Source organism: Lupinus angustifolius, unplaced genomic scaffold, assembly GCF_001865875.1.
Source record: "Lupinus angustifolius cultivar Tanjil unplaced genomic scaffold, LupAngTanjil_v1.0 Scaffold_5_129, whole genome shotgun sequence".
Taxonomy (NCBI): Eukaryota; Viridiplantae; Streptophyta; class Magnoliopsida; order Fabales; family Fabaceae; genus Lupinus; species Lupinus angustifolius.
In genome coordinates this window covers 31,543-47,079 of record NW_017717341.1, presented here as the reverse complement: position 1 = coordinate 47,079, position 15,537 = coordinate 31,543, and the positions used below count along the sequence as shown (strand labels likewise).

The following is a 15,537-nucleotide window of genomic DNA, read 5'->3' as shown; positions in this document are numbered from 1 at the left end:
AATGATGAGTTGGGTGTGGTGTAGGTTGTCCGTGCTATGGTTATTGCAGTCTTACAGCTCATCCCAACTATGATGACAGCCTGTATTAATCTATGACTGCCCCCACTGCAAAATTTCTTACTTCTCATCTCTCGCAGCCACATCTATTTTATACTATGACACTTCATATATTATAAATTAAATTTTTAATATAAATACAAAAAATCAATTATAGTTTATGACATATAAAATGTTAAATGTTCATTTTGTCAACAATTTTCATGAAATATTTAGTACATCAACTTATAACAATTAGGGCATTTGGTATGATACCAGCTATGGGTGGGAGAGATCACAAGTTTGATTCGTCCCCCTTCTTTAGGGTTAGAGGTTTACTATTTTTATTCAGATCACTTCCACCTTATACTATATATATTAATAATGGTTTTAAATCTCAATAATGATTACATAGTACAATTTGAAACACTAATGATTATATGAAGAAACTTAAAACCTTTTTAGAAGTTTTTTTTTAATTTTTAAAACACCTAAAAGCTATCCGTTAATACTCGATTACTCGTTGTATTCGTGGATACATGCTAAAACTCGCAAACAAATACCTCTATGAGTATGAGTGGCTAATATTTCCCATATACATAACGAGTAGTGAGTAGCTATTACTATTACTCGTGTCTATCCATACGTGTTGTCATCCTATGTTTGAGTAAGATAAGATTTCATTAGATTATGTTTGAGTGGGTGATTCATTATAGTAGGTAGGTAGAGAACAAAAAACAAGAGGGAGAATAAGATTTGAATATATAGAAGTGTAGTTTGAATGAGGAGGATAGTTTTGAAATTTTAAAGAAAATAGGGTTTTAAACCGTCTTTTCTTCGGTAGAGATAATTGCTATAAAAATAAAGGAAAAAATGAGGTGGGATGACACTTTTATCATTTTATATATAATGAAATAACACTTTTTTCATTGAAACCAAAAGAAAAAACCAGATGGAATGATACTTTTAGAATTTATATATAATGAAAGGAAATAAAGTATCTACTCATATCAATAAATAACTTATTTCCTTAAATTTACTCATTGTTTGACAAATATCTTATTTTCCTTTCTTCTAAAAATTTTTATTTTAAAATATATTGTAAAAAGAAAATATAACATACATGTCATACAATGAATGAAATTTAGGGAGATAAATTATCTTCTGATATGAGGGAGACACTTTATTCATGAAATATTACTTTTATCATGGAAAAAAAAAAGAGAACTTATCTCTTTCATGCAGTGTTGTTAGAACCGGACCGGACTGGACAGTCCGACCGGTCTGATCGCTGACCGGACTTGAAAACGGCTCTAGTTTTCCGTCTTAACCGAATGAGAGTTTGACCACTTTGAACCGGAAAAAATCCGGTCCGACCATGTTAAACCTGGTTAAACCAGATTTACCCGGGAAGTAAACGGGACGGCTTACTGAAAAAATGGGACAATATTCTAATATTTTATTTTACAATGGTCCAAAAAAAGACAAGATGTATTATTCCAATATAATTATACATAATTATTAATTATATAAAGTTTTACATTCTTATATAACTATATATTTATAAATAAAAATTATTAATTAGGTACGAAATCACCCGGTCAGACCAGACAATTTAACCGTTTATACCGGTTAAACCTAATACGGGACCTCTGCCGGTTTGACGTCCGGCTCGGGTTTCACAACACTGCTTTCATGTGAAACACCAAGTATGGGGTGGAAATATAAAACAGAAGAAACGTTTGACTGGGTTTGAAGGGGTTCCTCTCGGCCCGGACCATGTTAAGGATGGGCCTTTCTTGTATTAACTCCTGAGCTTGACAAAAGGTAAATGGGCTCTTAAAATTCCCAGATGGATAAAACATACTATATACTTCAACTTCATGTTTTGACCCCCAAAAAGAGTTGCATTGAATCTGCTTACAAAAGTTGCTTTCCATGAAGAAATAAATGTAACAAACACATGAAAAAGTGTGGACATTTAATATTGTAGAGGAAAAGTCAACAATAATATTCAAAAAGCACCTGAAATGAACAATTTATCATGCAACATTTTTCTAACAGTTCTATAAAAAGTGTATGCCCTTAAGTTATTTAAAGTTCATTTTAGCTGAAATATAGAAAAGAGGAATTCAGCCGAATAATATTTTTCCTTTGCATATTATCAATGAATGACATGAATCAATACAACTGGGACTAATAAAAAAAAAGTGGGTAAACACATTAAAAATGGATAACTTAGGGTGTAAGTTACAAGGATCTAATGTGTTAACGTTTTGGATCAATATTTATTATCAAACTTACTTAGATCATTATCAATGGCTTATTCTTTCATCATTCTTATTGAAATGAGAACATTCTTGTGGTTATTCTTATCATAAAATGTGGATCCTAAAAGGAAAAAGGAGGATAAAGAAATTGTGTGGTATATTATGAGATACGTTATGGGACTCAAGTAAAAATAAGAATGTGGATCCTTAATTTCTGAGGATGTATATTAAGCTATAAAATATTGTGTAAGATCTAAATAAGTGTAGTTTATATCCTCCAATGGAGATGCTCTTGTATGTTTCTTCATTTAGTTCATAGTTGTCGATATCCACATTGCTTTGGGCTCTCATCATTTCTAATAAGTGATATTAGAATCAAATCTTTGACTGAAATGAGTATTGTAGTCAACAGTGTTGGTGGATCTATGTGGGTGGAAGAAGCATCGTTGATGATGGTTGCTAGTGGATATTGTTGGGTATCAGAGCCGATGGTTCGATGGTCAACGGAGTATTGAAGCGACAAGTGGTCGGTAGATCCATATGGGATCCTTGTGTCGAAAGTCTTCCTGACGAGAAGTCAAGACGACGTGTTCCGTTGAGAAAGGATAAGTCAACGACGGGACAAGTGGGTAAAGAGCTGGGCTCTGGTGTTATCCAATACTCGATGAGAATTCACACTTGACGGGAAGATGTTGGGTATTCCAAGTGTGAATGAAGAAGTCTCACATTGGGCAAAAATGGATGAATTAAAGAACATATAAGTGGATGGACCCATAGATCTAATACCTAAAGGTTTTGGGTCAAGATGTACTCCTGAAAAGGATTAGTTCCTTATCAAAAGTGAAGGAATACCCTTAATAATACAAAAAAAGCAATGTAAGCAAAATTATGATGCTCTCATGGAATTAGGAACTTAGTAATTATTTCTTCTTCCTCCTCATAAGCAAGCAATAAGATGCAAGTGAATTTTTAGGATCAAAGAAATTCCTGATGAGACTATGCACATGTACAAAGCAAGGCTTGTAACTAAAGGTTTTCTTCAAAAACATGAAGTGGATTATAGTTAAACTTTTTCACATGTGATCAAACCTGTCACTATCAAGATTTTATTAACTCTAGTTGCTTCTTATCAATGGTCTATTGAGTAACTAGAGTTCAACAATGCCTTTTTTGAATGAATTTCTAGATGAAAAAGTATACATGACTTAGCCAGTGGGTTTCTAGATGAAGAAGTATACATGACTCAGTCAGTGAGTTTCTAGCATAACAACATGTCTTTGGTTTGCAAACTATATAAAGCAATTTATGAGTTTAAACAAGCTCCCAGATAGTGGTTTGAAAGGTTAAACGTACTCTTATCAAGCTTGGGTTCATGGTTAACAAATGTGACAATTCTCTTTTCGTTCGTATCTCTACTGCATATAAGCTTTGTCTTAGTCTATGTATAATGATATCATGGTCACATATTCCTCTTCAACTTATATGTTCATAAACTTATATCTCATCTTAGCTATACATTTCCTCTCAAACAACTTGACAAATTAGATTACTTTCTTGGTATAGAAGTAAAATATTTTATGATGAATCCCTATTTTGTCTCAATCTAATTATATAAGAGATCCCCTTGAAGGGGCTAATGTCGAATAATCTAAACCTATGTTTGCTCCTATAGTAATTGCCAACTAACTCAACAAGGGTCAAATTGTTATGAAGATCCAACTTTGCACATGTCAAATGTTAGTGCCTTACAATATGAAAAAGTAATTAGACTTGATTTGGCTTTCAGTCTCAATAATGTCTGTCAATTTCTTGGTCACCCGTTCAAACTTATTGATCTTTTGTTAAGAGAATTCTAAGGTATCATCAGGGCACTATTTCACATGGGCTCTATTTAACCAACTTCCACTGAAGCTCCCTTACAACTAATAGTTTTAGTGATGCTAACTAGGCCTCCAACTTAGATGCATGCTTGCTTCTTGGTCCCAATCTTATCACATTGTGGTCTAAGAAACATAAAACTATCTCTAAAACCAGCACAATCGCTGAATACAGAAGTCTCGCTCTGACTTCTCAGAAGCTAATGAGGATAGAGTCATTATTCACTGAGCTACAGTTCACTTATAAACCACCTATGGACCTACCATATTGTCTGAAAATCTAAGTATTGTTGTTATTTCCATTAATCCAGTTTTGCATAACTGATTGAGTTGGGTCTCTTTTTTGTCAGAGACAATATCCAAAATAAGACTCTTCAAATGAAACATGTTTCTTCAGAATTTCAGAAACAGACATAACTTCCTACTACCGAGTTTCTTTCTCATGGGCATCAGCTGCAAGTCAAAGACATTCTCAACCTGGTTTAGCACCCTCAATTTCAAGGGGTGTATTACAGAATAGGACTAAGGCTAGTTAGAGTTAGTTACCGGTTAGTCAGAAATTGTGACAAGGCTTACAGCTAGAGTCTCTATACCAGCTAAGCTATAAATATACCTTCCTCTTCATTGTAATGGTTTAACAAACTCATTAATAGAAATTCATAGTTTTCTCTCATGTTTACATTCTCTTCTTTCGTATCTTTTCTTATCAGTTTACACAGAACACAAAGTGATGAAGATCCACACACTCAACTAAGGAAAAAATGGAATACCATATTTGTCCTGGGTAAAGATCTTATCAGACTCCAAGTAACAGTAAAGCATAAAAGATAGCAGAAACTTATTGTGCAGTAAAATGGAACTTGAGAAAGGGAAAACTCAGTCTCAAAACTCTTTTGTCAAGCATTTCATGTCTAGGCTGCAACTTCACCATTGATTTTCTCATGCACTGCATTTTTCTCTTGATCCCCTTCGAGCTGGCTTAAATTTCCTTTCTCCTTAATGAGTTGGATATGGTGGTGTTTGCAGTAGAGTTTTCCCTCATGTGCAATGTAGTTGGAAGGACTGATAACACATCCTCCATGGCTGCATTTGAAACAGCTCTTATGGTAAGGAGTTCCATTCACTGTAACCTGTATCATTACAAAACATAAGGAGTATTACACCCATCATGAAGTGTATGTATTACACTAGGATAATAAATTGTGTGCAAAAGGGTGCTTTGTAATTTATCAATTTTGGAACCATGGCGTTGGTTTAGTAGTGTAAAGCCATTAGATTCTCAGAACGATCAAAAGGTAAAAGGTTTGATTCCTGAGAGCGACACCTGTTGAGAGAGGCAGTCACACACCTCGAAACGAAGTAGTTCCTTACCAAAAGGTGAGGGATAACCGTGGTAGTATCAAATTTTTTTTTATCAATTTGGCAATAGAGGCCATGGTCATGTTGTTACCTTCTCAGTGGGATACACTGTTTTCTGACAACCAGCACATTTATCCCTTGTTCCACCGAACATACTTGAAGCTTTGGATGCTGCTGGTTTCTGATTAAAATAGTTCAACAAATAGATAAGTGATAGAAAAATGACTGCAAACACCTAGAATTAGCATTTATTACCTCATTATCACTGTTCTTTTCTGGTTTAGCAATTTTTGGTGTCCCTAATTTGGCAAAAGGTAGTAGTAAAGTTGAGTTAATTAGTAGGAAATTGTATTAAAGTATTGACTAAATATTCATTTCAATCCCTTATGTTTTTCAAACTTACTCTTAAAAATTGAAAAATCCAAAATGGTCCCAAAAAATTCAAATTCAGGTCAAATTAATCATTTTAACATGTTTTAAGAACTAATTTGACCATAAAAATGATTAATTTGACCCACATTTAAAAAAATTATGGACCATTTTGGGTTTTTCAATTTCTGACAGACCAAATCGGTAAGGTCGAAAATCATGAGATACTGAAGTGTGTATTTACTTTAAAGCATTTAATAACTGGATTCTTGATCATTTGTTACCTTCAAAGCTCTTGTCAAGGCTACCAGTTCTTTTGAAGATTTGGTCAAAGTGTGGCCTGCAGTAAAGAACTCCCTCAAAAGAGTTGTAGTTGCTAAGCTGCAAATACATTAATTTGTCAGCAAATTTCTTTTATGAAAATTACACACCATAAGGCAAAGAGGTTTCAATATTATTTGCTGGTTTTCTAAAATTTTGGCAACAAAGTTTAGGACCACATGCAAACCAGAAATAACCTGCAACAAAGAAGCAATATTCCTTGGGATTTGATCCTCTCATTATTTTTTGTTATATAATCACCTAAAAGATAGATCGGCACACAAAAAAGTGACATGTGAGTATTCACAATGTTTTAAATTGCAGTCCATAACAACAACTGGAGACATAATATTGCGGTTGTAGGAGTCTTCGTAACAATATCACAGCCGCAATTATGGCCACATCCTGTATTTTCCAACGATTTTCCACAATTGCTATAAACACAGCATAACCAAGACCACAATTTAAAACATCGTATATCCCATGAAAATTACATTTTTTTTCATGGATCATTATAAGAAGTGCAAGCAAGTTTACATTTTTTATATTTTATTTGATGAATCAAACAAGTTTATCAGATCTAAAGGTAGAACCATGAAGTGGACTATAAAAATGATAATATAATTATTTATTTTAAGAAAGTAGAGAGAAACCTTAAGAGTTCCTTTGCAGTGGTGGCATCTGAAGCAAGCTTTGTGAAATACTCTGTTATCTGCAGTCAACTTATCAACCAGATAAACTGTTTTATCACAAGCCATACATTTTTGGGTTGTTCCTGCAAATGCCATATTTTCTTATCCTCTCACCTCACCAAGTTGAAAAGAAAGAAGGGTATGATATATGAGTGTGAGTGTGAGTTTATTTGAGTTTCTGAGGTTGTTTGTCACTGCAAGTGTGAACAGAAACAATGAAGATTGAAGGGGTGTTTTGATAGCAGAAATTGCGGAGACAAAAAGAACACTTCCTAACTATTATAACGTCATAGGCAATCATTTTGATAAAATTTTAAGCACCTAACTGCATTTTCTTTGACCACATTGTCCCAAAAATTATATTATGTGACTAATTATGAAACTACTTAATTATTACATAAATAATATATAAATGTATTTTATGGAATAGAAAATTTGCTCGCCCGTATATTCATTTTATTTTTCCTGTCTGAACATAAGTGCATAAAAACTAAGATATAATAAGAGTATCATGTACAAAAAAAATAAAGTTATAGGAAAAATATATATACTGACAGTATATATTTTTTATACATTGTTATTGTATTATCTATAATTTATCTTTAATCATTATTAATTCTTTAAAAAATTAATACAAATGAATAGTTAATAATATACCGATTGTGTAAAAATCTTTACACACCAAAGTATATAGATTTTACACTCAAAATTTAAACAGTTGAACTATTTAATGATATGAATAATGATGTACCTTATGATTTGGTTGGCCTTATTGACAATTGTGATTTTTGTCTATAACTTTAGCACTTTCATTATAATAGAATTCCCCTTTCAGATTGATGTACAATATAATTATCCAAGTTTGCCGAGTAAGGTAAATGTATCCTTATAATTTAAAAGAATATATAATTGTTTTAAAGTTACACTATTAATCAAAAATAACAATGACTAATAAAAAACAGGTTAAAGAAAATTGTATATTTATTTGAAGTGTACTAATTTGTTCTTTAAATACTTAAATATATTGATGATTGAATTAGATATAAAAGTTTTAATTATCTTTTTTTAATATAAATTATTATATTGTCAGTAAGAAATTAATAATTTTATTTTTTAATATTTTTTAATTGGTATTATTGCTGAAAATGATCTTTTTAGACTAGGTGTACAAAATAACTAAAATAAGGTAAATGAGTTAATCAAACATACGTTGCCTTTGTTTTTGTCAATTAATTAAAGCATTAATTAATTATATATGAAACCATAAATTAGGAAACAAAAAGTTTGATTTATATACAAATTATCTTCGCACATCCTGCACTTATGTTTTTTAGAACAGGAAGTTTTACGGTTTCTATTTCTTCAACATTTGATTTAAAATACGACAAATTGCACCTCAACCAAAACTCTTAGGTATTTAAATTCATAACATGTGAGTATTATATTTCAAAATATAATCTCAACAATAGCTGTACCATATGTTTGGTTGCCACAACAATACTCATTTCCAGGTTCAATAAAAACACAATACGAACATAAAACATGTTAATTGTTGAAAAAATCAAAACATGAAACCTATAATCATTGAAAAATGAACCAAAAGACCAACATTATAACTCGTAATTTAGGAATTATAACTATGAACCTATGCGAGTTATTATATTATGTCAAAAAACCAGAAATCTGTATACGTATTTCATCAAAATTACTATAAAGGATGAAGTTCATTTCTTCATTGAATGGATGATCAAAGAGTTCACTTTATGCACAAATTACTAATGTAGTAGAACAACTGATAATAATCCTTCCTATAATAAAAATTTGAAAATTTCATGCTGTAGACGCTCCCCACCTTTACCTCTTACAATCAAATTGTACATAGTGTTGTCTCATAATGTATATCATTCTATGTGTTATGAGCTTATGATTGATTAGAAAAAATATTTAAGTTAAAATTTAATTATTAAATAATTTTTTAATCAATTACAACTTATAGTACATAGAGTAATAAATATTATGGGATCAGAAGATATGCTCCCCAATCAAATATATCACTTTTGTAAAATAAAATTAAAATGAGGTATCACTTTTTATTTGTTAGTCAATTCTAGTTTATCCGAGACGGAGACACACAGAGGATTTCATTCCTCACAATCTGCCAGTGAATGTATCAACTATGACCCCTACCATCAACTGGAGCAGGCATATACAGATTAGTTGAAAAATGTATTTAAATTAAAAATTTAATAATTAAATATTTATTTGACTAATTATAAACTATTATATACAGTGATATATTTTTTGGATAGAAGATGTTCACTCACCATCAAGACCTCAGTAGCCTTCTACTTCTGAACATCTTCCCAAAAGCACTTTTTATATGCTATTTCCTATTTGAATTGTACTCTAACAAATTACAAATAACACCTCAGGCTTCCAATTAATCTTAAACTAGTTATAAACTAACTCCTAACCATTAAAATAGACCTCTGAAAAGTCTTAAAATCTGAGTTAATTAGTGCACATTTCAAAGGAAAGCCAATTTGTAATCGTGGGGTCCCATGCCTTGTACGTGGTCACTGCCATCACCTTATCGTCCAACATCCAGCTGGCCTGCTTTCATTCTCGAATCTAACTTTTCAAATTGTAGCACATGATTTCTTAACTTACAAGCATGGATAAAGTTTGACCAATTTTACCATTTACAACCCTTGGTTAAATTGTATACAGCCATCTACATGGATCTTCAAAAAATCATAACCATGTTGTGGTGTAAGACCCCATTAAATTTTAGAAAAACTAAAAAGTCATTGATTCAATTTTTGGAAACGACATTTATTGAAAGTGACAAATATCTTTGGTAGTACTAAAAAAGATAAATCTTCTATTTAAGTTGTATTATACTTTTCTTACTATTACTACATGTGATGCCACTATTTTAAATTGCACTCTATAATTAATTGATGTTACAATATTGCTGTTTTGGAAGTAATACAATTGCAATTGTACCTTGTTCGTACTATTTTCTCACAATTGGGATAGATAAATGTAAGACTGTAATTTGGCACAAAGATACAATGATGAGTTGGGTGTGGTGTAGGTTGTCCGTGCTATGGTTATTGCAGTCTTACAGCTCATCCCAACTATGATGACAGCCTGTATTAATCTATGACTGCCCCCACTGCAAAATTTCTTACTTCTCATCTCTCGCAGCCACATCTATTTTATACTATGACACTTCATATATTATAAATTAAATTTTTAATATAAATACAAAAAATCAATTATAGTTTATGACATATAAAATGTTAAATGTTCATTTTGTCAACAATTTTCATGAAATATTTAGTACATCAACTTATAACAATTAGGGCATTTGGTATGATACCAGCTATGGGTGGGAGAGATCACAAGTTTGATTCGTCCCCCTTCTTTAGGGTTAGAGGTTTACTATTTTTATTCAGATCACTTCCACCTTATACTATATATATTAATAATGGTTTTAAATCTCAATAATGATTACATAGTACAATTTGAAACACTAATGATTATATGAAGAAACTTAAAACCTTTTTAGAAGTTTTTTTTTAATTTTTAAAACACCTAAAAGCTATCCGTTAATACTCGATTACTCGTTGTATTCGTGGATACATGCTAAAACTCGCAAACAAATACCTCTATGAGTATGAGTGGCTAATATTTCCCATATACATAACGAGTAGTGAGTAGCTATTACTATTACTCGTGTCTATCCATACGTGTTGTCATCCTATGTTTGAGTAAGATAAGATTTCATTAGATTATGTTTGAGTGGGTGATTCATTATAGTAGGTAGGTAGAGAACAAAAAACAAGAGGGAGAATAAGATTTGAATATATAGAAGTGTAGTTTGAATGAGGAGGATAGTTTTGAAATTTTAAAGAAAATAGGGTTTTAAACCGTCTTTTCTTCGGTAGAGATAATTGCTATAAAAATAAAGGAAAAAATGAGGTGGGATGACACTTTTATCATTTTATATATAATGAAATAACACTTTTTTCATTGAAACCAAAAGAAAAAACCAGATGGAATGATACTTTTAGAATTTATATATAATGAAAGGAAATAAAGTATCTACTCATATCAATAAATAACTTATTTCCTTAAATTTACTCATTGTTTGACAAATATCTTATTTTCCTTTCTTCTAAAAATTTTTATTTTAAAATATATTGTAAAAAGAAAATATAACATACATGTCATACAATGAATGAAATTTAGGGAGATAAATTATCTTCTGATATGAGGGAGACACTTTATTCATGAAATATTACTTTTATCATGGAAAAAAAAAAGAGAACTTATCTCTTTCATGCAGTGTTGTTAGAACCGGACCGGACTGGACAGTCCGACCGGTCTGATCGCTGACCGGACTTGAAAACGGCTCTAGTTTTCCGTCTTAACCGAATGAGAGTTTGACCACTTTGAACCGGAAAAAATCCGGTCCGACCATGTTAAACCTGGTTAAACCAGATTTACCCGGGAAGTAAACGGGACGGCTTACTGAAAAAATGGGACAATATTCTAATATTTTATTTTACAATGGTCCAAAAAAAGACAAGATGTATTATTCCAATATAATTATACATAATTATTAATTATATAAAGTTTTACATTCTTATATAACTATATATTTATAAATAAAAATTATTAATTAGGTACGAAATCACCCGGTCAGACCAGACAATTTAACCGTTTATACCGGTTAAACCTAATACGGGACCTCTGCCGGTTTGACGTCCGGCTCGGGTTTCACAACACTGCTTTCATGTGAAACACCAAGTATGGGGTGGAAATATAAAACAGAAGAAACGTTTGACTGGGTTTGAAGGGGTTCCTCTCGGCCCGGACCATGTTAAGGATGGGCCTTTCTTGTATTAACTCCTGAGCTTGACAAAAGGTAAATGGGCTCTTAAAATTCCCAGATGGATAAAACATACTATATACTTCAACTTCATGTTTTGACCCCCAAAAAGAGTTGCATTGAATCTGCTTACAAAAGTTGCTTTCCATGAAGAAATAAATGTAACAAACACATGAAAAAGTGTGGACATTTAATATTGTAGAGGAAAAGTCAACAATAATATTCAAAAAGCACCTGAAATGAACAATTTATCATGCAACATTTTTCTAACAGTTCTATAAAAAGTGTATGCCCTTAAGTTATTTAAAGTTCATTTTAGCTGAAATATAGAAAAGAGGAATTCAGCCGAATAATATTTTTCCTTTGCATATTATCAATGAATGACATGAATCAATACAACTGGGACTAATAAAAAAAAAGTGGGTAAACACATTAAAAATGGATAACTTAGGGTGTAAGTTACAAGGATCTAATGTGTTAACGTTTTGGATCAATATTTATTATCAAACTTACTTAGATCATTATCAATGGCTTATTCTTTCATCATTCTTATTGAAATGAGAACATTCTTGTGGTTATTCTTATCATAAAATGTGGATCCTAAAAGGAAAAAGGAGGATAAAGAAATTGTGTGGTATATTATGAGATACGTTATGGGACTCAAGTAAAAATAAGAATGTGGATCCTTAATTTCTGAGGATGTATATTAAGCTATAAAATATTGTGTAAGATCTAAATAAGTGTAGTTTATATCCTCCAATGGAGATGCTCTTGTATGTTTCTTCATTTAGTTCATAGTTGTCGATATCCACATTGCTTTGGGCTCTCATCATTTCTAATAAGTGATATTAGAATCAAATCTTTGACTGAAATGAGTATTGTAGTCAACAGTGTTGGTGGATCTATGTGGGTGGAAGAAGCATCGTTGATGATGGTTGCTAGTGGATATTGTTGGGTATCAGAGCCGATGGTTCGATGGTCAACGGAGTATTGAAGCGACAAGTGGTCGGTAGATCCATATGGGATCCTTGTGTCGAAAGTCTTCCTGACGAGAAGTCAAGACGACGTGTTCCGTTGAGAAAGGATAAGTCAACGACGGGACAAGTGGGTAAAGAGCTGGGCTCTGGTGTTATCCAATACTCGATGAGAATTCACACTTGACGGGAAGATGTTGGGTATTCCAAGTGTGAATGAAGAAGTCTCACATTGGGCAAAAATGGATGAATTAAAGAACATATAAGTGGATGGACCCATAGATCTAATACCTAAAGGTTTTGGGTCAAGATGTAGTGTCAAGTCCACTTATATGCTTCTTTCACTTAACCCATGGAGGAATGTTGTATCACATGGTTGAAGATCTCCCAACAGATATATATGAGGTCCCTTTAGGCTTGTGTCAAAAATCCTCCTAGCAACATGAAGGCTAGGTGGTGTGTTCCACTTTTAGGGATAATAAATATATGATAAATTCTTAAAAGGTTCAAGCTCTAGCGAGTTGAACTATTATTGGCATCGTCATATATTCAAAAATGTTTTATGTTAAAGGGGAGACTATATGTTAATGATTCACATGACTAAAATATTTTTGGAATTTCAAGTCGAATAATATATTGGTAAACACATTGAAAAATGGATAACTTGAATTGCATATAAATGAAAAGACTGGTATACCTAATATTCTAAGATTTTTATATCATCATTGTAGATCTCTCCATTGATTTTGGCTCACTTATTCCTAACGATATAAGTAGATATGAATCAATTCTCCCTAAATCATGTGGTGGGAGTTAGAGTGACTTCTCTTTTATGTGTTCAATAAGCGTTTGGAAATTATGCTTTTGTCAAAATTCACAAAGTAGTTGTTTTGTATATATGGTGCTTCAAAGCGTACAAACATGTTTAAATCTGAAGGCCCATGTGTTGGAATTGGACTTAAAAGGCCTAGCCCCTCCGATCATAAAGGCACCCTGTTGTAGAAGGAATTCTTGATGGATAACCAATAACTTATCAATAGAGATGGTAAAATGGGTCGTCAAACCCGTTTTGTCCGTGTCCATAAAAATTTAAGCGATCACAGACATGTTCGCATTAATTTAACGGATAAAATGGTATGCCCTGTCTATTTTAAAACCGCTAATATCAATTAGATAAAATATTAAATCATATTATTTTTCTTCTTATTTTAAGTATATTTGCTTCTCTAATAATATTATCAATAAATTTGGCCTTTAATATTATGAAAGTATCAAATGTATCTTTGATTTTGTATTATTATTAATCAATTTGTCTCGTAAGCAAAAATTCCAAGATTCTTATCAAGACCATCATGACTGATGGGTACAAAACCAGAGATCAAATTAAGAACTGCAAATCTTAAGACTAATTCAATCATCAGTAATTGTTTAAGAGTGTAATTGTTTAAGAGTGTAATATCAATATATTGTTGATATAAAAATTTATATATAATTGATACATTTGAATTACTTTTTAAAGAGTTAATGTATCAATAATGATTATCTATAAATATGGATGAGATGCACAAACAAAAAACTCTTATATGGTTTAAATTGAAAATTTATACGCTGCATGCGCAATGGTTTGAAGAGTTCAACTCCTCTACGATACTGGAGAAACCAGTACTGAAATATGAGCATGAGAATTTTTTAATGAGTTTTTATTTATTTTTAATAGAAAATAACATGTAATTCTAGTCGTTAAAAAAACATTTTTGCCACATGTCATCATCTTATCCAGTACTGGACTCTCCAGTAATGGAGATGATCCCTTTCCTGGTTTGAAGTGATTATTTTTAGAAGAATGGAGTTAGATGCTAATTACTGCATCTTAAATAGGCATGTGAACACACTGCCCAGAGGGTTTTTGGAGCACCCAGTTTGAATAATGGAAGGACAGTCAAAGCATTGGGAATCCCAAACTTACTAACCCTCTAAAATACAAGGTAAGATGAACATGACTGGCACTTTTGTAGAAAGATATGGCATGGAAGTTAGTGTTCGTGGGGTATAACCCTTTTGTGTGTCAGAGTAAAACTATTATAAAGCACCAACCATAATCGTGGGGTATAACCCTTTTGTGTGGTGTTTTAAATTCTACTTATAATGTTTAAGCCGATAGTATATACTCCGGACTAATAAAATTGAAATAAGAATAAAAAAAATAAAATTTAATATATTAGTTGAAATTACATGTTTTTGTTAATTCGAGACATGATTTAAAATACAGTTCGAGATATCATATTTTTATTCATGCTAAGAACATATTTTTATCCATGCTAAGTACGATTGTAATAATATTGTGTTTTGGGATCCACAATAATGTTATGATTATAATTCAGCTATTTCCACGTTAACAATTATAGGAGATTCACCATATTTTCATCTAGAGGGTTAAGGATAAAAACCTTTATTTTTTTCTTCCTTTTACTGAATGCTATTGTGTGGTCTCCTTTCACTTGAAACTAATACAAATTAAAATTGTTTCACTACATGCTATTTTCCGGTTTCCTTTCCAGGATATTCAAAATTATCTACAATCCTCTGAATGAATCATATTGATTAAAAACAAAAATAAAATCATGATTAGTTCATTATGTAAATTTTGTTCTAATGACCTGGCAGATTAAGATTCCACTCCATCATTGTAGTCAAATATTTTCACGGATCACTTCACTGAAATCAATATATACCACA

General features: G+C 31.8%; 1 protein-coding gene and 2 long non-coding RNA genes across 3 annotated transcripts; 1 reads left to right on the top strand and 2 right to left on the bottom strand.

Moving 5' to 3' along the window:
- Positions 1–4,272: 4,272 nt before the first annotated feature.
- Positions 4,273–9,843, bottom strand: LOC109337346. The gene is made up of 3 exons (XR_002106437.1): positions 9,829–9,843; positions 9,631–9,634; positions 4,273–4,607 (listed from the first exon to the last, which is right to left on the bottom strand). It is a non-coding gene; the product is annotated as an uncharacterized LOC109337346 (long non-coding RNA).
- LOC109337344 (LIM domain-containing protein WLIM1-like) lies at positions 4,781–7,232 on the bottom strand. Its single transcript, XM_019574300.1, has 5 exons — positions 6,886–7,232; positions 6,196–6,292; positions 5,798–5,841; positions 5,634–5,723; positions 4,781–5,313 (listed from the first exon to the last, which is right to left on the bottom strand). The coding sequence occupies exons 1-5, from the start codon at positions 7,018–7,020 to the stop codon at positions 5,095–5,097; spliced, it is 585 nt and encodes a 194-aa protein (XP_019429845.1). The 5' UTR covers positions 7,021–7,232; the 3' UTR covers positions 4,781–5,094.
- On the top strand, positions 5,808–6,329 carry LOC109337345. Its single transcript, XR_002106436.1, has 2 exons — positions 5,808–5,898; positions 6,163–6,329. It is a non-coding gene; the product is annotated as an uncharacterized LOC109337345 (long non-coding RNA).
- Positions 9,844–15,537: the final 5,694 nt, after the last annotated feature.